The sequence below is a fragment of the Anas platyrhynchos genome, chromosome Z, assembly GCF_047663525.1.
Source record: "Anas platyrhynchos isolate ZD024472 breed Pekin duck chromosome Z, IASCAAS_PekinDuck_T2T, whole genome shotgun sequence".
NCBI lineage: Eukaryota > Metazoa > Chordata > Aves > Anseriformes > Anatidae > Anas > Anas platyrhynchos.
This window is the reverse complement of record NC_092621.1, coordinates 30606682-30630069: the sequence shown is the minus strand read 5'-3', so window position 1 is coordinate 30630069 and position 23388 is coordinate 30606682. Positions and strand designations below refer to the sequence as shown.

General features: G+C 43.5%; 1 protein-coding gene across 5 annotated transcripts in view; it reads right to left on the bottom strand.

Annotated features, from left to right (window-relative positions):
• Nucleotides 1–6020, bottom strand: part of UHRF2 (ubiquitin like with PHD and ring finger domains 2) — an 85413-nt gene extending 79393 nt beyond the window's left edge. Inside the window, exon 1 of one of the 5 annotated variants that reach the window (XM_038169768.2) lies at nt 5428–6020. In XM_038169768.2, coding sequence (XP_038025696.1) covers nt 5428–5580 — 153 coding nt within the window. In that variant the 5' untranslated portion in view covers nt 5581–6020. Of the gene's footprint in view, nt 1–3999; nt 4066–5427 lie in introns of those variants that run through there. The other 4 variants (XM_038169765.2, XM_038169766.2, XM_038169767.2 and 1 more) reach the window with 4 other exon arrangements.
• Nucleotides 6021–23388: the final 17368 nt, after the last annotated feature.

Genomic DNA, 23388 nt, shown 5'->3' with positions numbered 1-23388 from the left:
GCCTTCAAGCTAGTTGCCTTTTCGTACAGGAAATACATTTTTTTTTCTAGTTTCCTAATACTGAAGTCACACATATAAGCTAGTATAAAGTACTCTGCTTCTACATATACTTCAGCATTGCCTTCAGCTTGTTTTAGTGCTTTGAATGAAGTTAATGATACTAAGGACTGGTAAGTTGCATTAGTAACTTCAACAATATAACAAGAAGCCAGTTTCAGTAAACTATTTCTGCAACCAAAAAAAATATTAATAGGGCAACCAAACTGACTGCCAAGTAAGCTTGAAGTACACTGCATGAATGTTTCAGGAATTTTTGAATGCAGCCTGACCGTGTGTGTCTCACAGAGCCCAGAATGCAGTCCTTTATCAAGCTACAGAGCTACTTACTACCAGCTTCAAAGAATGGCAATCACTCCCTTTCTAAGGCTTCAAATTATTCCTTCAAGATATACAGCTAACTTCTCAAATTTAAGATTTCTCACACCCAAATTCGCCTCAGGCAGATGGGTTTTAGACAGCTTCAGCTGAAAGTGTTTACAATTTTCCAAACAAAATAAAGCTGGGAAGAAATTGCATTAAGAAACTCGATTGTTTTATGAATAGGTTTGGCACTCCCATTCTTTGGGGCAAAACTCAACAAATAATGCTTTTCTTTCCTTCTGGAAATCTACCCAAGCTGTTAGCATTTAAGAAGCCCTTAGACACACAGTTCACAAGCCTGAAGCTTAAACTCTCATGAGATTCTATCCACTGCTCACTTGTCCGTCCAGGTCAGCAGAAGTTAAAGATGTCTTATATAGGAAAGGCTGTAGGTAAACCAAGACATGACCTATTGCCAGATTTTAACTGCATGTTTCACTGAGGCTGTTTTATCACAAGCAGGCTCACATGCAAGACTAAAGCTCCTCCACTCCTACTATCCCTCAATCTTTTAAGTTTAGAGAAACAAAAAATTAAGCACTTTGGTATCTCAGCGATGACTTGAAAAAACATACTTAATAGTGTACAGGTAGGGAGCAAGATGTGTGCTACCACACTTTTCTGTGCAGAAGACCAGAGTTGAATTTCTTCTAATGAAGTAAACCTGATTTTATCTTACTTCAATTTCAGTCTGACATCAAGACATTGAATAGCTTCAATACTCCCACCAGCTCCTTTCAGTCTTCCATGAAACAGACCTGAAGCACCTTCCTCACCAACAAGATCATCAAACTAAGAAGCAACTTCTACCACTGCTTGTACCAGGCTTGTGCCAAGGTTTTGGCAGCAGGGGGACTGCAGGGGTAGCCTCTGTGAAAATGGACCAGGAATTGCTCCCACGTTGGATACAGACAATTCCAGATGGCTCCGAAAGGGAGCTGCCACTAGCCAAAGCTGATTCAGTGAGCTACACCAGTTGTGCCTCAAGGATAACATGTTTAAGAAATATTTTAGAAATGCTACACAGCAGTTGCAAGAGAGGAGTGAGAAAATGGAAGAGAAAGAGCCCTACAGACACCAAGGTCAGAGAAGAAGGAAGGGGACTGTGAAGAGGACCATGATACAGAGGTTGACTTCCCCCTCACCTCCTAACCCGTAACCCACAGAGGGCTGTGTTGGAGTAGATCTCCACTCTGCAGCCCCTGGAAAACCTCACATCACAGCAGCGGACGTAGCCTGAAGGATGTTGCAGCCTGTGGAGAGCCTATGCAGGGAACAGGCTCCTGGCAGAAGCTGCAACATGTGGAAGAGAGCCCACGGTGGAGCAGGAGGCCTAGCAGGATCTGCAGCCCATGGCAGGGGGGAAACACACTGGGGTAGTCTGTTCCTAAAGGACTGCACCACATGGGAAGAACCCATGCTGGAACAGTTCTGGCAGATCTGCAGCCTGTGGGAAGGACCCTAATTGTAGCAGTTGTGCAGGACTGTATCCCATGGGATGGGCCCCACATTGGAGGTGGGGAAGCGTAGCAGAGACTAAGCATTATGGACTGACCACAGCCCACCTCATTTCACTGGTGGGCTGTACTGGCCTATGTAGAGGTAGGAAGCAGAAGAAACAAGACTGAAGCTGACCCTGGAAAGAAAGGGGGAAGGTGCTAATTGCCCCCCCTCCTCCCTCCAGTGCTCCCTGCACTACTTCATTATCAACTGGCAATAAATTTATCTTCCACAAGCCAAGTCTGTTTTGTCTGTGATGTTAATTCATGAACAATCTCCCTCTCCTTACTTATCTCAACCCACACGTGTTTGTTCATTACATTTTCTTCCTCTCCACCTTGCTGAGGAGGGGCAGTGGGAGAGCAGCTTGGTTTGCACCCAGCAACCAGCTGAAGTTAACCCACCACACTGCCTCATTACTTTGCCTCATTACCTTTACTCTGGTAAACACCACGGCAGAGCCACCTGAGGCGATGGTTTCTGTAACAACAATAGCCACTTTTAAGTTTTCACCAAATCTAAAGCCCAACAGGGTGAGAGAGGATAATGAAAAGGCAACGTTATTTTTTATATCCCAAAAAAGAATGCATATTGCTAAAACACAGCAGTGTTGTTCGTACTCAGTTATAGACAAAACCTGGAGTTTGTAGTTGTACTCTTGCGGTCCTCTGCATAACCTTAAATTTTCTGGCAAGTTTCCAAACTTAAACCTAAAAATATTTTTACCACTCAATTTTTCCAGCATTATTACTGAAGTCTAGGAATCCTACTAATGATTATTACTTGGTCCTGTTGAAAGTCTGCCCTGTTAGGTCAAGATGCCAAGAATTCATCTACTCTGATATCTCTTTCGCTTTTCTTAATGAACACTGCAAACTTACTATCCTCATTAAAAGTGCTACATAGGCTTTCTAATTAGGACAGACAGACATCATGCTGCCAATTGTCAAACTGCCTTGTCTTTGTGTTCTGACAGAGAGGCTCCACACAACCCATTGTAACTTGTGAGTTTATTAGGTTATTGCACCACAGCAAAGAATTATGCATACACTACTGTCCCCTTTACTAAGGAAATTCTACCTTAAGTTACAGAATGACTTTTCTGGCTGACAGCTAGTTAGCTCTGTGGAAAATGAATCCTCAGAGTGCAGGATGCCCCCAAAAGACCAAGCAAACAACGCTACAGAATAACACTACTCTGGTTCACTCTTTGATGCCACATGTGCATCGTAGGTCCTCCTGACAGGAAGAGTTAAAAATTGAAAACAATCTGTTAAACTACATATTGCTTTTCCTAGTCATGCAAGGGAAAAAGCGTAATACTAAATATCACATTAATCACAACACTGGGTTTTCACCAGCAGTCCTAGGGCATTCTAACCCTTGAAAGCAGGAGATTAAGAACTACCCACTTACATCCCTGTATTTGCACTTGAAGATCAAACCCAACAAGTTCCAGCACACAAGGTAAACTGCATTAACTGGACATGGACGCTCATAGTCCATAAGATGCAAAAGAGCAGCTCTAGCTTAAAATGTTAGTTGAGGCTGATTTCGTAACTGCTGCAAGCTAAGGCCATGGAGTTGTAGATATTCAGCCCATAAACTGTGACTTATTTAGGTTTCTATATCCCTATTACCTCATATACCTCCCATTTTTAGAAGAACACAGTTATTTAGCCAGTCTGCCTGCACCCAGCACTTGAAAGATCAAAGTATCTGCAAGTCACAGAGAGACTAGAGTAAGCGCTACTCAGTAGCAGGATCACAGCTCTACTAGCAGACTGCATAGATTTAACCACACTGAGTGCTAAACAGATAAGAAAGTGTGGACTGGATGATGTTTCATTTTTTTTTTTCCCCCCAAGAGATGAAGGAATTTTCCTAGTTTTTTCATGTTCTTTATACCAATTTACTGCTTTCTGTTCACCTTACATTTAATTGAAATACCCCCTTATCTCCTGATTTTATCATATCTTGAAAGAGTTGCAATTTTTTACATTTTCCTCTCCTGGTGTCTCTCTCTACGTTCAATGTTGCTTCTTAGAAAACCATTCTTCTGACCTTTTTTCTACTTACTAGCACCACAGGATCAGAAAAAGCAATCCATAACCACCAAGGAAACTTCAGAATTAATTATGGTAACTGCAAGAAAATGGACATAAATGGTTGCGGAATTAGTGAAACTATTGAAGAAAGCCCTCACTCTTTAGCAAATACCACCCCAACTGCATCCCAGCCTCGATAAACTAAGCACTAAACTGAGAAATGCTGCTTAGGTGGGTTAAGTGCAGCCATACTTCACTATTCTCCCTTTTAAGAAAGGCATTTGTGGATGATAAGTGTTCAAGCTGGTTAGCCTGACCACTCATGGACTACACAGAGAAGCACAATTCGTTAGAGGCTCATCTTCCCCTCTCCTCAGGTAAGCTTTTTCAGTGCAGGGCCTGGTGCGGAAGGCAGAGATACACTGGTGCAGCACAAACGTAAGCGAGTTACACAACTTCAAGACCGATGTGCCTCGGCTCGGCCCCTCCGGCGGGGCGGGGGAGGGGGGGGAGTGCTGCCTGTAGCGGTTTGGGGCCGTTACAGGTCCCCACACACACGCTCGCTCCGTTAGACAAAGTACCGGCTCCTCACGGGGCGCGCTCCAGAAGGCAGGCTCCGCACCTTCACGGCGAAGGGAGATTGTCAGCCACTCGTTACTTTTTGTTCCTACAGCCACACACCGGCCGCAGGGCACCGACCCCAGGGCCAGGAGCCGCTCCGGGCAGCCCTCCCTTAACCACCCCCCCCCCTCCTTCCCCTCCCCTCCCCTCAGCGGGGGCCGCGCCGGCTCCGGCCCGCGCAAAGTAACGGCCGCCGGGCACCCCCCGTCACGGCCGCGCGGCCACGTGACGCGCCCCGCGGGGAGGGGCGCGCAACGGCCGGGCACCGAGAACCGTTAATCCGCCGCGGGGAGGGGCCGGCCGGGCGCTGACGGGACGGCAGCGGTGGGGGCGGCAGGCGGGGAGGGGGGGGTTAAAGGGGGGGGGGGGGGGCCGCCCGCCGCGGGGCCGTGCCCGCGTCCTCCCCGCTCCGTCCCCGTCCCCGCCTGCCCGGCGCTGGGGCCGGCCGCTGGCCCTGCGAGCCCCGCGGTGGCGGCCCGGCCCTGTCAGCGAGGTGCGGCGGGGACGGCGGGCGGGGGAGGAGCCTCCCGCGGCTCAGGTGGGAAAACAAACACACAAAGGGGGGCTCGCCGGCACCCGCCCGGCCTTGGGGGGGGTGGAACAGCACCAAAAATAAATTTTAAAAAATAAAATAAATAAATAAAGCGTTAAAAAATAAAAATAACGGGAGCCACACCAACGCGCCGCGCGCCTCGGGGCGTCCTGTCAGGCCGGGCTCCCGCCCGCAGGCCCGGCGGGACGGGGGGCGAACAAAAGCCGGGGGAGGGCGCGGGGTCCCGGCCCCCGGCCGCACAAAGAGCCCCCGGCCGGCGGGGGGTTGGGGGCGGCTGCGCCTCACCTGCTTGCCCCGGTAGAAGAGGCGCTGCCGGTCGGGGCTGACGCGGAAGGTCTCCTGGATCTTCTCCCGCAGGCACTCGATCTTGGTCAGGCGGCTCAGGTCGTCGATGGTCTGCGTCTCGGTGCCGTCGATGGTGCGCACCTGGATCCACATGGTGCGCTGCGCGCCGGGCGGCGCCGGGGGCTCGCTCGCTCTCTCCCGCGCTCGGCGGCGGAGGCTGAGGAGGCAGCGGCGGCGGGGGCCGGGCGCTCCCCCCGCCCTTTGTTCGGGGCGGCGGGGCTGAGTCCCGCCGGGCTCCCCGCGAGGCTCCCCGCCCGCCGGGCCGCCGCTCGGAGGGGCTCGGAGGGGCGCGGCGAGGCGAGGCGCGGCGACCCCCTCCGCCCCCCGCTGGGCCGCGCCGCGGGGCCCCGGAGGCGAGGCGAGGCGGGGCGGGGCGGGGCGCGGCGGGGCGGGGCGGGGGCAGGCGGGAAGGGGCCGCGGCCCTGCGGCTCTAACGGGCGCCGGCGGGAGCCATCCCGCAGCCCGGGCAGTGTTTACCAGGCGCCGCCGCTCTCACATGGAGGTCACGGCGCCAACGCCGATCTCGCGAGAGCCGCCGGCCGCGGCCGCACGGAGACAACAACACCGGGGCGGGGGCGGGGGCGGGGGCGGGTGGAGGAGGGGGCGTGGCGCCGCGCGCTCCCCTCGCCCCCCCCCTCACCCCTCCCCTTCTCGCGCGCCCCGCCCCCTGCCTGCGTTGTTGGGGGGGGGGGGGGGCCGGGTTGGCGCGCGCCGGGGAAGCGACCGTTAGCGTCGCCATGGCGGCGGGCCCGCCCCTGCCCGCGGGCGGCGTGAGGCGGCTGCGAGCCCGATCCCGATCCCGATCCCGGCGTGTGGCTGAGCCCGCAGCGCAGGGCGAGCCCCCGGGGGTGCCGCGGGGTTAGAGGGGGGGGCGTGCGGCCGGGGCCAGAAGCAGCGAATCGCGGTTTTTTGCCCCAGGGCAGATGTGGGGCGGGCTGGGTGCGCGCTCCGCAGCTGTGCGATCCCACAGCCCGGCGTGAGGGGAGCCCGGATTTGCCACGCTGCTGTGGGTGAGCCCTGGCAGGCAGCGGCACCCCGCAGAGCCGCTCGCTCGCTGCCTGCCAGCTGGGTGGGGCGAGAGTGTGAAAACCCGTGGGTTGAGATAAAGGCGGATTAATAAGGTAACGCAGGAGCCGCACGTGCAAGCAAAGCGAAATTAAGTCGCTGCCTCCCGTTGGCAGGCAGATGTGCAGCCACTTCCAAGAAAACAGGGCTCCGTCTCGGCGGTGCGGTTACTTGGAAGACAAACAACACCGCTCTGAGTGCCGCTGCTCCGTGCTTTCCGCCAGCTTTTATTGCTGAGCGCGGCATCGTGTGGCACGGAACATCCTCTGGGCCAGTTTGGCCCAGCTGTCCTGGCGCTGTCCCCCCCCTCGCTTCCTGTGCACCCCCGGCCTCCTCGCTGAAGGAGGCACGGCGGGAAACAAAGAAGGCCTTGACTCTATGGGAGCGCTGCTTGGCAGCAACTGGAAGGTGGGTACCTACCAACACTGCTACAGTCACAAATCCAAAACACTGCACTATAGGAGCTCCTGTGAAGAAACTTACCACGGCCCAAAACAGTACATGTGCACACTGGTAAAATGGTCCTACAGAAATCAATCTGATACAGAGCTCGGGAGAAACCAGGAAATGGGCTGATGGGTGCCCTTTGGAGGAATTCAGAGCATTGTTACTGCCTAAGTTTAAGGCTTAGGCAACTTGATTAAGATACACGCTTACAAAGTCCAGATGACACCTTTGTAGTTTTGTGGCTTTTTTATACTGTATCTTCTAAATATCACTGACATGGCACTGAGTCAGGAAGAGGAACAGATCACAGCCAACATTTATTAGAACATCTTTAATCAATTAGACTTCTTATTAATAGCAGAAAGCTGTTTGCACAGCACATGCCCACACAGTACGCCACGTGGTGGCTACCCAGCCCCAGCAGCTCACTGCGGAGCAGAGGGGCCTCCCCTGCTTCGGAGGGTCCCTCCCGGGTCCCCTCCTTCAGCAGGTGCCCACACACATGCTGCCCTGCAGCCATCGCCCGCCAACAGCAGCTGCTGCCCTCCAGGCTGTGGCTGTGGTGTGGTTTATGTGACCCACAGTGGGTGCCAGGGGCTGCTGGAGGCTGTGGGCAGGGCCGGCACCTCCGTGGTATCCCGGCTTTAAAATGTGCTCCAAACATGGCTGTCAGTTCCTGGGAGGCTTCCAGAAGTTCCCTCCCAGCTTGTATTTCCTCTCTCACCGTCCTGCTGTTGTCTGGTAACTACTTCTCCATCCGCAACCAGAGCAGCCCATACAGCCCATTCACAGAAACACAGATTTTGTGACATTTTTTATGGTTGCAAAGATTCCTCTTCTGCACATTCAGCTTTGAGAATTCTCACTGCTGTTCTGAACGAGCTTCTTCAGTCTTGAGTATGTGCAAAGGCAGCTGAAACAAAACTTTCTTAATTGTTCTGAAAATCCCTTCCTTTCATTTTTATCCTTGCTAGTGCCTCTCTGTTTCTGTGATAGCATACAATTTTCTTTACTTGTCACCACAATGCCAAATTGCCAAATTGCCCTTTACACAAAACCAGAATTTGGTTTATAGTTTGTGGTTGTAATGCAGGCTCAGACTCAACTGATGAAGGACATGCAATCTTTTTGAATCTTTTGGCCCCAACCTTCTTGAATTCCCTGAAATACTCAATTATTTTTTAACACAGAGGTTAAGAGTGTGTTTTTTGGGGAAAAAAAAAAAAAAGTCTTCAGATTTATCTTAGTTACACACCACCTCTGCAGTAAAAGAGTCTCATTATAAATCCATTTGTAGAAAATGGTCTTTTCTGTTGAGGTAGGCACTGAAATGTGTCTCTCTTGCAACAATCAAAAAAGATCTGAAAGAATTCTGAGATGTTTTGCCACATTAGAGAGAATAGCGCCAATTTGCTCTAGAGAAGCTCCATGGAAAGCACTTGATGGACATTTTGGAACAGGAAACATTTTTTCTTAGGGAGAGAGATGAAAGGGGATCAGTTTGTTAAAACTCTCTACCTGGAAATACGTTATCTGGCAGGGATTGCAGAGAAAAGCAGATCAGGTTCCTGGCATGGGAGTTACTGATTAGAAAGAGTCTTGTTTTATAATATGTCCTACGGACTGGAGAATAGAATATAAAGGGAAAAAAGGTGAGTAAATAATATCTGATGCTAATCCGCCAGTCGACGTGAACAGGGGCAGTTACTGAAAAGGTTAGAGTAAAGGAAGGCAGTTTTTTAGAAGTCCATTATGTCCTCTCTGGGGCATGGATATGCTGATGAGAAAATTATATATTGGTAAAGCTGAAAGTGACTGAGCAGCATCTGAGGAACAAGAGTGAGAAATTAAATGAAATTTTAATAAATTGATAACTGTAAGCTTGAATTTGTTTTGAAAATTTGAGGATTTCTTTACCATGTTGCAAATGATTTTTGGTGAGATAAAATAGCAAATCGTTTATAGTGCGAAGTTTGGAAGTTACTAGAATTGGGCCTTGCATACGTTGGCATCTTCATATTTTTCCTTAGGTAGCTTGCTCTAGAATGTAAATAAAGATAATTAGTTGCTTGAAATTTGTTTTAGTATTTGAAGTCCTTTATAAAATCTTAAAAATTCTGGAGATTGCCCTATAAATTTCATATTTACCTGTACGAAACTGCTTGAATGGCTGAATGGCCTTAACAGGGGCAAAGGCATAGGGATAAACAGGAACACCCAGAGATGAGCTTGACAGAGAGACCGATGTGTCAGACACGTGAGGCAGGGTTGGAAAAACAGGAGTGTAATACGAAGCAAAGGAAGCAGAAAGAAGCCAGCAGAAGAGGGAAACACATGCCACTGAGTTTCAAGGAGAAGCTGTGCAAGAGGAGCAGCAAACCAGGAAGGAAAAGACAGGAAATCTTTTTACAGGCTTATTTTTCTAGCAAACTTTACACCTGGGTGCCTGCCAGTGATTTGTAGGCAATGCAATAACCTGTAGGGCTTCTTCATTACTGTTTCGCTCCGACGTGCTCATCTGTCTTCCAGGGAAGAAGAGCAGAAGAAAATTGAAATTGTCCATCAACTGAACTTAGTAGAAATGTATCACTCAGTTCCCATGAAGTCAATGTGACTATTTTGGCATAAATGTGTTGGGGGAAAAAAACAGGCCAGCTGACTTAATTAACCTGATTTAAACTCGATGGAGAGAGAGCAAATCAAATGCAATATATTTTGTCACAGATAATGCAGCAAACACGCATGGGAATGATAACCTGTACATACATCTGACTCTCCCTTCCGTCAACATAAGGGGAGTTAGCAATGTTGTAAGTAGGTATTCCTAGCATAAATTCTCTTATTTGATTATGATGGGGAAAAAACTGCTAATATATCTGTCTTACTCGAGTTGATACACCTAATAATGTTTCTTCTCTTCTGCCTGAAGGGCTGAGACTTGAGGGTCTCAGTGTAGGTTCTGTGGCAGCTGGAATAAGAGACTAACTCTAAGCAGGAGTCCTGGGCAACAGAGCAGTGAGTGTTTTGTCCTCTCTGAGAAACTGCAAGCGTATATTTTTATTTGCAGTGGGAAAAGTGCCTGTCCTGAGAACAACACAGCCCAGTGCAGATTCTACCTCTGTCTTTAATATGTTGTGCATGCTTGTGGACCAAGTTACAGCTCAGTGAAGTGACAGGAGCCTTAAACTATACTTTACATAATTTGTATTTATATAATTTTTTTCATTTTCTGTTGTCAAAAAGGTATTGAGAACTAAACATAAGGATACTATGTCATTTTAATATTCCTAGCTAGAGCTAAAATGGAATTCTAAACTGTTTCCTCACATAATTCAGCTGATTCTAACAAAGTTGATTTAAGAAATAATCATAAAATAAATATGATTTTGTCTTTTAAAAGCTATGTGATTCATTTTATTAAGATCGTCATCCTGTGTTGTTTTTTTCAGGTGTCAGTAATTTCTAACGTGAAGGTTAGTACCTGACTGGATCACAGCCTGTATGTGACTTGATGCTTTTTCTTAGTTTGTTTTGTACAAGCTGGATATCAACATGTGAAAGCAGCTGGTTTTCTCATGGCAATGCAGTGATTTTATCAAGACTGATTGTACTATAATTGTGTTACAAGTCCTACATTATTGAAATGAGACATCATGTTTTGTTTCAAGTTTTTATTTATCAATTCTTTGTTATTTTTTCCACACCTAAGGTATTGCATCTGTTATGTGCATCCTTCTAAAAAGATTCTTAGCTTATGAGCAAAAGAATGGTGTTGAATATAGTATTTATAGTTACAAGGCTTATAGTTATGATATAGATAAATATTTTATGGGCATGATAAAAACAATCTTCTCTAGCTAGACAGATAAATGTTAAATTATTTAATAGCTACTTGAGAAATTTAAATGCTAAGTAATGCTACAGATGCTCAGTTGGGCAACCAGGGGTTTAGAGGTATGAAAGATGAACTCCCAGCTCTTCATATTCACATGGATGCTTGAAAATCTAGAGCAGACCTGGTCAAAAACATTCACATTGTGTTATGCAGAGAGATGCATATCTAGTTTATGCTCTATTGTCCTTTCTTGCTCTGACTCAGAAGTGGCAGTTCCCGTGAGGTTCAGCCTCTATGCTTTTTGAGAGGATGTGAAAGGAGGGTACATTTGGGGCCATTTAATGCTTTCAATGGTACTGTTATCACTTAGGCATTTAGGGATGTCCCTGTAAAAGACAGAGTGGTAAACACAGTCATCCTAAGTCACATCCAGTCCTCAAAACTTTGAATAAATGTTAGGAACAAAACAAAGTAATCAACAAATAAAACTCTAGGAATCAACAAAGCCTTGGGCTTTTTTAGGAGTTTGTGTTTTCTCTCCGTGGCCTTAGCTTTATGAGATTTTTCTTCTTACAGTTCTACTTAGGTATTTTCTTAAATTTTTCTCATTGCAACAGACTGCCTTCCAAAGTGATAAAACTTTACAAAGGAATAAACAGTGGTAGGTTTTTCTTGTTGTACGTCTGGAGTTAGGATAAGTAAGTTGTCTTGTTCCCAAATAATGTGGGTAAGCAATGCTATTTGAATTTGTAGCTGGTGGTCTTATTAGATAGCTCAGCCCAGCAAAACAAATAAATAGATTAAAAAAAAATAATAATAATCATAGCAATTAATAAAATATTCATACGACTAAAATTTAAGCTTTACTGTAATCTACTGTTCAATAGCAGGGCTTATAAAATAAACATTATTTTCTTTTTAAACTCATATTTCCATTTACATTTGGACCTATATGATTCACATCATGGATTTTCATTGTACTACCACATATTTTGCCTCAGGTGAGACACTCATCATCTTGTGGTACCAGCAGGGTATATGCCACTGTTTTTGACATTGCACAAGTAGGAGAGATGCAGTTGTGATAACGTAACTGATTCAGGAGTATGAGCAACTGGAAGTAGTTCTTGTAAAGCTCATAAAAGTATAATGAATCAAGTTTCCCACTGGTTTTGCTTGAACTTTTCCAGTAAGTCAGGGATTAGGTTATTGTGTTAGAAATCTTCCATTAATTTAAAAGGAAAATTGTATCGCATCTTAGCTAAGGAGTATGGAAAAGCTCATGTAAAATTAGTAGAGCATTCAAAAAGCTGTCTTGACTTATCACTTGATAAAAGTCCTTCTTGTAAACCATTCAAGGCATTCCTATTGAATTGTCACAAGTAGCACATCTATTGTTCATCTCCTTTAATTTCATATATAGGCTGGGTAAAGCTGGATTCATGAGGCAGAAGAACTTTACAGCTAAATTCATTATATATTGGACATGTAGAAAAGTGGAGGTTTGAGCTTCAGTTTTCCAATCGTTATAAAAGATCAATCCAGATTTCTAGTTCAGATTAAAGAACTACATCCTGCAAAATTGTGTGGAGCTGATCAATAAAACCTTTTATGGTCTCCTTTGTGTTTCTGACATCTCTTAGCATGCCATTCAACTCTTGTATGACTAATGAAAACATTCATTTTGCCTTCAACGGCTCTGTCATGAACTGTACTTCAGATAGTTAGTGAGTTAGTGGAAATGGGAAAATATATTTCTGGTTTGAGAGTATGTATAAAATAAGCACAGTGAGAATTTTTACTGCAAAATGAGAAGCCTACAAAAACAGGCTGGTAGTAGAAACAGCAAAGTAAGTGTAATTGGCTGTAGTGAGATCCAATGCTAGTGTTATTTCTCAATAAATTTTAAGAATTTATTTCTTGTAGGCTGTTGCAGACTTTGTGCATAATTACTGTTCCATGCATGTAATAGGCAACCCCTGCATTCTTCGGTGCTCCTAGTAATGCAGAAAATAAGCATGCTTTACCAGTTTTGCAGGTAACTTTTAAAAAAACAAGTCAGAAAATAATCTTTTAAGTGGTTGTATTAACAAAAAGTGAAGCATGGTAGCACTGTCACTTGCACTGCTCGGGTAAAGTTTCCAAAGGTTGGGAAGGCATATTTGTAATACATAAATCCTACGTTTTCTGATAGAGCTATTTTTCCATGCATGCGAAAGGACTCAAGTGGGGATACCATTTCTAAAAAGCTCTTATGAAACTTCATCTAAAATACTGTTTACTGTTGTCAGGAGAGTTTAGTTCGACTAAGGAATAGGTAAAGAGAACTGTTTCTAGAATACTGTACAGAATATAGAGGACCTGTCTTGGAATGCTGGAAGGGTTGGTTGTTCAAGGATAAGCACAACAGGTGAACACAATGAACAAATGATAATTATGTGAGTTCAGGTACAATGTTATACAAGAACAAATAAAAGTTTCCGAAAAAATTTGTATCAATTTTAGGCTGGAAACTAAAAGGTAGTTTCTAACTATCAGAAGTTGGAAGTGCATCTGGGCTTCGTTTTGAGATTATCATACAGCAGTAGCATTCAGTATATATATTTTTTAACATCTGTACTTTGCCAAGGAATATGAGACAACTTCATCTGGAAGCTAGTTGCATAATTGGTGGCTTATTTACATCAAAAAACTGTATCAGCTATCAGTAGATAATCCAGAAATTTATGCTGGAGCAAAATACAAATCGAATCACTTTTTCATGGCAAAACACTTCTCACCAGAAAATCATTATGTCCACTGACTTCTGTTTCATTTCTAGTCTGAAATGTTGCTTTTTCTTTAAAAATGTTCTGGTAGGTTGAATGAAGCCTTACTACCAGAGGTACCACCATCTCTCCATGAAGTTACCACTGGCTGCAGGACTGAAGCTGTCCAAACTCACCATAACTCAACATTGTCAGCTTAGTACGTTTCAAACCCCCACCCATTAAATTCAACATGATAGCATCACGTTTAACCCAACTCAGAAATTCCTTGCGGATCCAGGTAGGAATGTAGCTCAACCTCGTCTTTTCGGCCAAAACTACAGCTTAACTCCCAGTTACTTAACTCCCAGTAAACCAAACACTAACCCTAGCTCACCAGACCCAAACTCTATTCCTAGATTAATAGTACAATAACCCTAGTACACCAAACTCTGCAAGTGCAAGCACGAGCAGTAACATATCAGGAAACCATTTCTAGGTCTAAACCTCAGCCTAAGAACATGCTTCAGTAATTTTTAAATACATAAGGAGACTGTCTTAGCATGGATCACATCAGCCTACTTCTAAGTCTTTCCCTTGCTCAGCAATGGCTGCCAATCCTCCTGAATCCCTGGCCCAGCAGGGTCAGCTTCCAGCCTGACTCAAACTTTCATCTGCACCAGACCCAGCCTTAACAGTACATCATCACCATCCATTTCCTAATGGAAATGATAACCCTAGCCCTCATATTACTGCCTTAAATTGCTTCATTAGGAGCAATTGCGTATGTTCTGGTTTTGCAATTACATTGGTGCATATCTTCACCTGTGAAAATTAGTGCTGCTATTCCAAGAAAAAAATAAATATATGGACTGAAGATAAAATTTATAGCTCTCAAAAAATACTTTCAACATTTTACCAATTTACCTGGAAACAAATGTACAAATACAGGAAAAATAAAGGACTGATTCTCTCATCCTATTTGTCTAGCATTTTATAAAATAAAAAGTGCATAAAGAAAGACTATTTCAGGTAATTATGTCCTAATTATAAAAATATGTATTTATGAAAGCTGAAGCAATTAGTCCTCATTAGGAAGTTCATGCTTGCCAAATTATAGTTTTGTTTTGTTTTGTTTTGTTTTGTTTTGTTTTTTAATACTGTTATTTTTTAGTTGCATAATTAAACACAAGACTCAATCTGCTGAAATTATATTCACTTATAAGCGTCTGTGTCTCCATATACAGTGGCCAGATTATTAGTAAAATGCCAGGGAGAAAAGGTTTTCAAAGCTGAAACCTTGGGTACCCAGACCAGAAAAAAAATGTTTGTCTCAGCAGTGTAAACTCCAGAAAATGTAAGTTACTATAACATCTTCCATAGTCAGTTTGCTGCTACTGTGTATTGTTTCAGTACAAGGAAATGAAAGGCAACCAAAACGAAGAGGCTGTATACTGAAAAAGACCAAGTACTGCAAATCTGAAAACTAACAAATTATGAAGTGTAAAGAATCTGTATGACTCTCTAACTCCTAAAACGATTTATAATTTTGTCAAGTAGTTTTTAGTGGCAATAGTGGCTATATCTTTCTATTAATATTTCTAATCCTGCCTGTCCATCACAACAGCGATTCATGAACTACCCACAACCCAACCTTACAACATTTTTGTACACTGTGGCTCTCCCAGGGGCCTATGAGCAAGTTGGAGGCCCCTACTCTGCCAGTAGTCAGGAACCACTCAACAGCACAGAACGCGGGTTAAATGTCGCTAGACCTTCATAATGACTTGTGGTAAGTTGACGTATTCTCACAGCAATGCAACACCTACCACTTCTGTAGTAGAACCTAGACCTCTGAGTGAAGCATTTAAGTTTACTGCACATCCTGTGCTAAAATTAGATGTCCTAGATGGACATCTGAAAGAGGCAGCATGATGCACAGGGAGCTGTTTGAATTCTGTGCGGACAGTTTGTATCTGTCTAGAGTTAGGAGCACAGAAATAAGTAAGGGAAATCTTAGATACTGTCTTGCGGAAGATACAAACAGCTCAAACAGCTACTTCTGGATCCTCAATTAGTTACTGGAACTGATTTCCAAAATCAAAGGCTGATTTCATTTTTTTCCCAGATATGGACAAAACTCACCTTCGTTATATGTATGTATGTATGTATGTATGTATATATATACACACACAGACACTAGGATGGCAAGAGATAAGAGATGCTATTGTTTTTGATATCATTATTCTGAGATATATTTTGCAAGATAAAATTTCCTCATTATGTAATGAGTTTACATATATATATATACGTGTGTGTATCTTCTGATCTGTTTGTTGTATTCAACAGTAGACCAGTTTGAATTTCCCTCATTTAGTTGCACAATTTCTGCAGCTGTGAGCCAAAGAACATACCTTACATGCAAAGCCAAGAATCTACTGTTAGTCCAGGAAAAATCTTAGCAGGATGATCAAGAATTAATATTATCAGTCCCTTTAAATTGGTACTAGCACGCATAATTTGGATTACATTTAAAATTGATAAATGCACATTTTTGAGTATACCTGTCTTTGACAGGATGCTAGTGTTTCTACTCACCCTCTGAGTCTGAAACATTAATGGCTTCAGTCTGGGAGCTTCATCCTGAGTCTATCAGTGAGAGGAGCATGATATTGATGGTTGGGTGTTTCTTCCTTCTTGCTAGCAAGTGTAAAATACTGATGCTAATGGTTCCTTTTACCTCACCTTAGGGTGTGTTTGGAATAACTTTTTACATTTGTTAATGTTCAATGCATTACTTTTTTTTTTTTTTTTTCATAAGACTGAAAGTCCAAGGTAGATTGAAATTTAATATAAGGTGTATTTTTACATATGTCGGATACTTGTTCTTTCATGGACATTACTCCTTTATTGACCAGTAATAGACTAGTGACTTGTTTATACCATGAGGACCCCAGTATGATTCTGTGACCAGACTTTCAAGGTGTCTGCTCTCATCTGATTTTTCTTCTTCACTATACTGCATTTTATTGTAGGCTCACAGATATCTCTTCCTGCAGAAAACAGCTACTTCCTGTTGCTACCTATTATTTCCAGAATGCAACAATTAGTTACAAGAGGCATTACAACAGGTGACAGTGCAAAGCTAAGCAAAAGGTAAAATATAGTGCAATAAGAGGTAGTAGAATCATAGAATATCCTGAGTTGGAAGGGACCCTTAAGGATCATCAAGTCCAACTCTTGACACCGCACAGGTAGGGTAGTCATCCTCTAGGTAAAATATAATAATAGGGAATAGTCACCTATTACCTAATACTAGATAATTACCAAAACAGTTAGATAATTGCTCATACTACAAAGCAAGCTAAAACAGAACCTGAAGTAGACCAAAATAAATCCAGAAGTCTTAAGGCTGGAGTTTCTAGTTAACATGAAGTCTGTGTCCTATCACAAGCAATGGCACATCACATCTACCTAGCATTAAGGCTGCAGCTTGGATGTAACTGAAAGTTAGGGCGAGTACACAAAACAGTGCACATGAATTAGAGTAACATTCACAGTTGCTCAGACTAGAGTCAGTGTTAGGAGAACCTGCAGGCCTCACGTCTGCAGGAGGCATGTTTTCAGTGAAGAAGTAGGATGAGGCTCCTCTGCCATGTCCATCATTTGTAAACACACCAGTGGCTATGCACAGAGTTGGGCATTGTCTTTGAAATGGCAAATATAATTGAACCATAATTCTTAAATATTTAACTGTCATGGTATTTATAGCATATTGCCATGCCCACCATGACAGTCCATTTTAAATCTGTGAGAGAGAAAATTAAGCCCCCTGTTTTGTGTAACAAATGATTATTCTGATGTCTGTTTGCACATAAGGTCACTATATGTAGTTCCACTATTGGATTATAAGCTTAGATATATGAAACTTTCATAGCTGTTATTTACATAACTGGTATTCATAGCTAGAGCCACAACAGACCCAGCTCTACAAAAAAAAAAAGTAAGTGTAGTTTAGTTTTAATGACCTTACATTGCTTACAAAAGTCTTAGCTACTAGTGCAAGTATCATATCAGTCTCTTGCACCAAGATAGATATTTGAAGCCTTTGAGTAGAATGGGACAGTATGGGACCATCGTTGGACCCATTCTTGGACCTCTTCTGCTTTTGTTCGGCTTGTGAACCTCTTGGATTTGGTCCAGTTTTATTCCAAAGTCTCTCCACAGTGGGAAGTAAAGGATTTTATTGCCTGTTAGAACCAATGTCTTGCCACCATTACTGCAGCTGTTCTGTACATGCGTAGACTAAGATACTGCCTCAGTTTGTATTCAATATACATTGACAGAACAGTAGGCAGGTAGACAAGATTTTGCCTTCGTTCATATTATAACAATATTGACCTTCTGTTTCCCTCTTCAGTTATTTTATTCTGTAAGTGATCTGCTCTGTTTACAAGGGCGCTGTGCATCAGGCTGCACTGGGTTTATGTGGCAAGGTTTTGGTAGCGGGGGGCCATAGGAGTGGCTTCTGTGAGAAGAATCCAGAAGCTGCCCCGTGTTGGATAAGGGCCCTGCCGCTGGCCAGAGCCAGGCTAATAAGCGATGTTGTTTGTGCCTCTGTGAGAGCGTATTTAAGGAAGGAAAGAATGAAAACCTGGCGAGGAACAGCAGCTGGGAGAGAGAGGAGTGAGAAGCAGCCCTGCAGCCCCCAGGTGAATGCAGCAGGAGGGCAGGAGGTGCTGCAGGCAGGCAGCAGCAGTTCCCCTGCGGGCTGTGCAGGGAGAGGCCCCTGGTGGAGCAGGCTGTCCCCCTGCAGCCCATGGGTCCCCCACGGAGCAGATCTCCACGCTGCAGCCCCCCCATGGGTGGAGGAGCCCCCGGTGGAGCAGGTGGATGTGGCCTGGAGGAGGCTGCGGCCCATGGAGAGGAGCCCACACAGGAGCAGGGGGGAGCTGGCACCCACCCGTGGGGGACCTGTGCTGGAGCAGTTTGCTCCTGGGGGATGGATGGATCCTGTGGGATGGAGCCGTGTGGGAGCAGTGCTTGAGGAGCTGCTGCCTGTGGGCAGCCCCCGCAGGCTCAGTTCGGGGAGGTCGGCATCCCGTGGGTGGGACCCCACGGGGAGCAGGGGCAGCGTGACCGTGACCGTGAGGGAGCAGCTGAGATGAAGCGCCAGAGGCTGACCGCAGCCCCCGTTTTCCCATGCGCCGCTTGGGGGAGGAGGTGGAAGAGGGTGGATGGGAGTAAGGCGCTTCTGGTTTCTTTCCTTTGTTTCTTGCTTCTCCAGCTTGGTAGTAATAGGCACTAAATCTTGCTGTCTCCCTACTCTGAGTCTGTTTTGCCTGTCATGATAATTGTTGAGCAACCTGCCCATCCCTATCTAAACCCTCAAGCCCTTTGCATCATATTTTATCTCTTTCCCTTTGAAGGAGGGGCAGTGAGAGAGTGGCTGTGGTGGAGCTCGGCTGCCCACCCGAGTAAAACCACCACACAGGCCCAGCTGAACTCTGCAGCTGAGCTGGCCCCTCGGGCAGCTCTTCTCTCTTTGTGTGGCATCTGGCAGTTTGCAATAAATAGGTTGAAATTTTATTCAGCTAAATTCTCTGCCAGAGTACAAACAAGTATCAATTCCTAAAGGCGGTGTAAGACAGTTCTATCTGATAAATTGACCTAGCACAAATGGTTATGACACAGGAATTGTTTTAGGAGACATTTAGGAATTTTATGACATGTAGGTGATTTTTATCTGGTAACAGACTTTGCAATAAAATCCCATTAGAAATACAACTAAAATGCAACTGAAGTGGGAAAATACTTTAGTTTTACAACAGAGAGGATATGGGTTTATGCTACACTTTACTCACTATAACTGCAGACTATGCCTTGTGTTATATTGTGGAGATCCTACAGTCAGATTTTACCATCTGATCTAAAACTAATACATCAGAAAAATTCCATCTAATCAGCCTGTTGATCTGACATATCCTGCAGATCTAACAGTTGTTAGATCTAGCTGAAGAAAGGAGTGAGCAGGCCTGTCCTTTCTGGGGCCAACCTGCTCTTAAAATTAGTGTGAATCCACAGCTGCACACCCGAGTGGCTGGAAGGAGCGAGCTGTACACTGACCCACACCTCGCTTTCTGTCACTCTGGGCTCACAGAACCTGAGCATTGTCAGCTTACCTCCATTCCAGATAGCTCTTTGCCATACTGCCTTTACAAGGTTTTCTCAGTGAGAAGGATTACTTAGTGTTAGGATGATTGTGTGTGTCCTTGGCTGTAGTGCATTACAAGAGCATGGAAGTGTCAGAATCTACCTCAATTCATTTGAATTGTTTTCCAGGATACTCCATGGGTAGTTGTTGTTGTTAAACATATCTGTTCCAGTTTTACGTACTCAGAGATTTTCAGCTTTTTTTTTTTTTTTTTTTTTTTCTCCTTCCCAAAGGAAACTGAAGTTTATTGCTTTGGGAGAACACCTTGAAATAATTTGCAAGTTCGTGGACCACAAGTGGAGATACTTTTTCATTTGTTGTAAGGAAAGTTTCCTTGGGCAGTAGAACTTGCCTCGTGGTAATATGGTCAATGAAACAGCAAAACACGGTGGTAAGGGAGCCATCCAGTGGACTATTGTGAAACACACAGCCAATACAAAACAAATCATCTTGGAGGTTTTTCTGCCTTTTTGATTTCAATATGTTATTTGTTGCCCCTTTTGTTCAAAACGTGATTGTACTATTAAATGCCAAATTCCTTTACTTCCTGTGTTCATTTTAAAGAACTAATTTTCCCAAAAATGTGAAATGTCTTTAGTTTAAGATGGTCTTAATAGCTCAAGTTATGGAGCTGCATTTTTTACAATACTCATTCAACTAAATTGTGAACACTGGGCTCCGTTTTTTTTCAGTTTACACAAAGGAAATGGAAATGTACAGTATGAAAATGAATGAGCTTGAAAGATGCTCATTCATTGTTTTGATTTCTGTTTTGAAATAAAGTTTAGTCTTAATGTTTTTTGTTTTAAATGTTTGATATTTTAACCGAATTTTAAGTGTTTCAAAATTATTCATTGGAGATTTATTTATATCTTTATCACAGATACTTACAGATGATTTGTGGATGATTTAAATGTGTTTTGTTTAATCACTAGAGTAAAATGAATAGCAATGGAAGCAAAACAAGATTTACAATCCAGAAAAGTTTAGATTACAGATAAAGGAGTAAAGAGAAATTAACAGTCATTCCAAGGCTTGGAAAAAATGTTAAGGGAAAATAAAATGAAAATTTATCATTATTCCTAGTAACATAGCACTTACTGGATTTTTCCTATCATTCTTATAGATCATGGATTGATTTTCAGTAAAAACACTTGACTGTATTTCTAAGTCCAAGCTGAAAACTGACTTTCTGTAAGAAAGCTAGAGTATGTAGGCTGATCTCTCTGATCAGAAAAAGCAATGCCTTCTAAACTGTTGTTCCAGTAGGTGTGGATTGTGTTTGGACAGTTGTGCATCTGTTGATGTGGACAATCCAACCCTGTGCTGAATTCTCTAATTTACTTTAAACAAAGTGAGGTAGGAGTCCTGGATCAGGTTCCTCTACACCAGGGACAACCTCCCATATAGTTACTATCTAACTTGATCACTTGAAATGATCAAGTGATCTAATGATCAATGATCTAATAAGATCACTTGAAATGTGGTAAACAGTGGATAAGCATTTCATTGACATTTTATCTGACAGGAAGTCCAGTTCTGTATTTTGAGTAAAACAGTACCATTTTATGTTGTTCTTTCTTTCTGCTGGTCCAACAAAATCCAGTTTATGCTGTTTTAAAATATGTTTTCTGCTGGTTAAAATATGTTTTCACATTTAAAGCAAACATGAAGGAGGTTTGAGTATCAACACTTAATTAAAAGGAAAGATTTGATAATTAGTGCTGGCAAAACAATTTATGCTGCTACAAGATATGAAGCCATCAGACCTGGTATAGCATACATTGTTTGCCACATTTTCTACTAATTCAAACCAGATAGAAAATGGTGCTTTCTTCCTCTTTTCTTATGATTGGTTGTTTGGTTTAGTGTGTTGTTTTTTGTTTTGGTTTGGATTTTGGTTTGTTTGTTTTAGTATTGGCTAGAAGAATATAGTTTCTTGCCAAAGCTGAGCTTTTTTATGCATTGAGGAAGGAAATATCAACAAATAGGCTTTCTGTATTGGTTTCCAGCAGAGCTGAGAGGAAGTAATCCCAAACCTATCCCTATTGCATCTGTTTGTAAAGGTCTCGGCATGGTGAAGAAGTCTGACTGTAATAGTTTATTAAAAAATGGTAATTTAAGAGCATGTAATCATTTTCCACAATTATAAATCAAATGCTCAAAATAAAATGACTACTCTGTTATAGAATATATTTCAATGTCCTTGTTTTACTGTTGTAAATATATCAGAATAAGATTCATGGTTTCTATTTGAGCAACTCCGGTATAGAAACTAAACTCCCAGATAAGAATATAGAACCAGTCCTTCCTACAGTCTGGTCCAGCATCTAAAGGAAAATCAGGCACATCTTTCCACCTAGCTATTCAGACTTTATATCATCTCCCTATTCAGTTGTTAATAGTGAGGAGGAATAGCTGATCTTTTCCTAGACTTGGATTAAGTGGCAGTACCAAGCTATGTTTGATTCACCCTTTTGCGGAATTTACCAACTACTGGAGGATAGGAAGCATGTTTATTGTGTACCTTGAAAAAGGGTAAACTTTATTTCTGAGATTAAATTTGCAGCCTGTGAAATCATATTCCACTTAGGCATCAATTTTCAAAGAAAATTGACTGCAAAGCAGCAATTAAAATTGCTGTCAGGTTTTACATCTGCCTCTGACCTGCTGCCAAATAGAAGGCTTTAGCATTGTATTTTCTTGTTTTAAGCAAAGTTACTCTCTTGTTGCTGTATTAAAGATGCATTCAGACAGAAGAGTGCTGAAGTACAGTATTCATTCTGCAGCTGAGCTGGCACAGTGTTTAAGAAACAGAGCGGTTACTAGGAGATCTAAGAAACCATAATTCAGAGCAGTGCTTAAGCCTTTCTAGAGCCTGCCTCTGCCAACATTAGCAGGTTCCAAGTGAAAAAACTCAGAGCTGCTTTCTTCAAGCCCATTCCCAGCCCTGCCACCCCACCCCCAGTCAGCCTCAGGCACGTGTACATTACTGTTGTGCACTACTTGTTAAGAAGTGCAATTGGTTTAAAATATTTAGGCCAAAGTAAGAGTACTGCACAAAAAGCAGCCGTGTTCAACGTTCAAGCCAAAGGAAACTGGTGTCAGCAGCACCACTGCATTCAGCAGCAGTGCTGGACTTGGTATCTTTAAATGTAGCTGAGCTGTGCAACTCAGCAGCTGAAGGTAGAGGATTCAGTGGCAGCCCTTCCATTACAGACAATGGAGCTTGTTGCAGCCACAATTTTACCAAATGTCACCTTGGTAGTATCTTTATTTTCTTTGTGCTGAATGTAAGGAGAAACAGTCCAAATGCTTGCCAGCATAGCTTGGCATCATAACCACAGAAAAGGACTGTGCTGTAGCCCTCGGGGAGGTGGGGACCAGCTAGAAAGCATCTCAAGTGCCACTGTTTCATCTCAGGTTGCAGGTCACAGTGGGATCACTCTGTCTTCACCCCAGAATCAGCCTTCATCTACAGATAAGTAACCTGCATGATAAATGCTTGTAATATGATTATTTTAATAACCATTTATAAATAACCTAATTGTACAGCCAATAATCTATTTTCTTTGCCTAATGCTTATCCCACT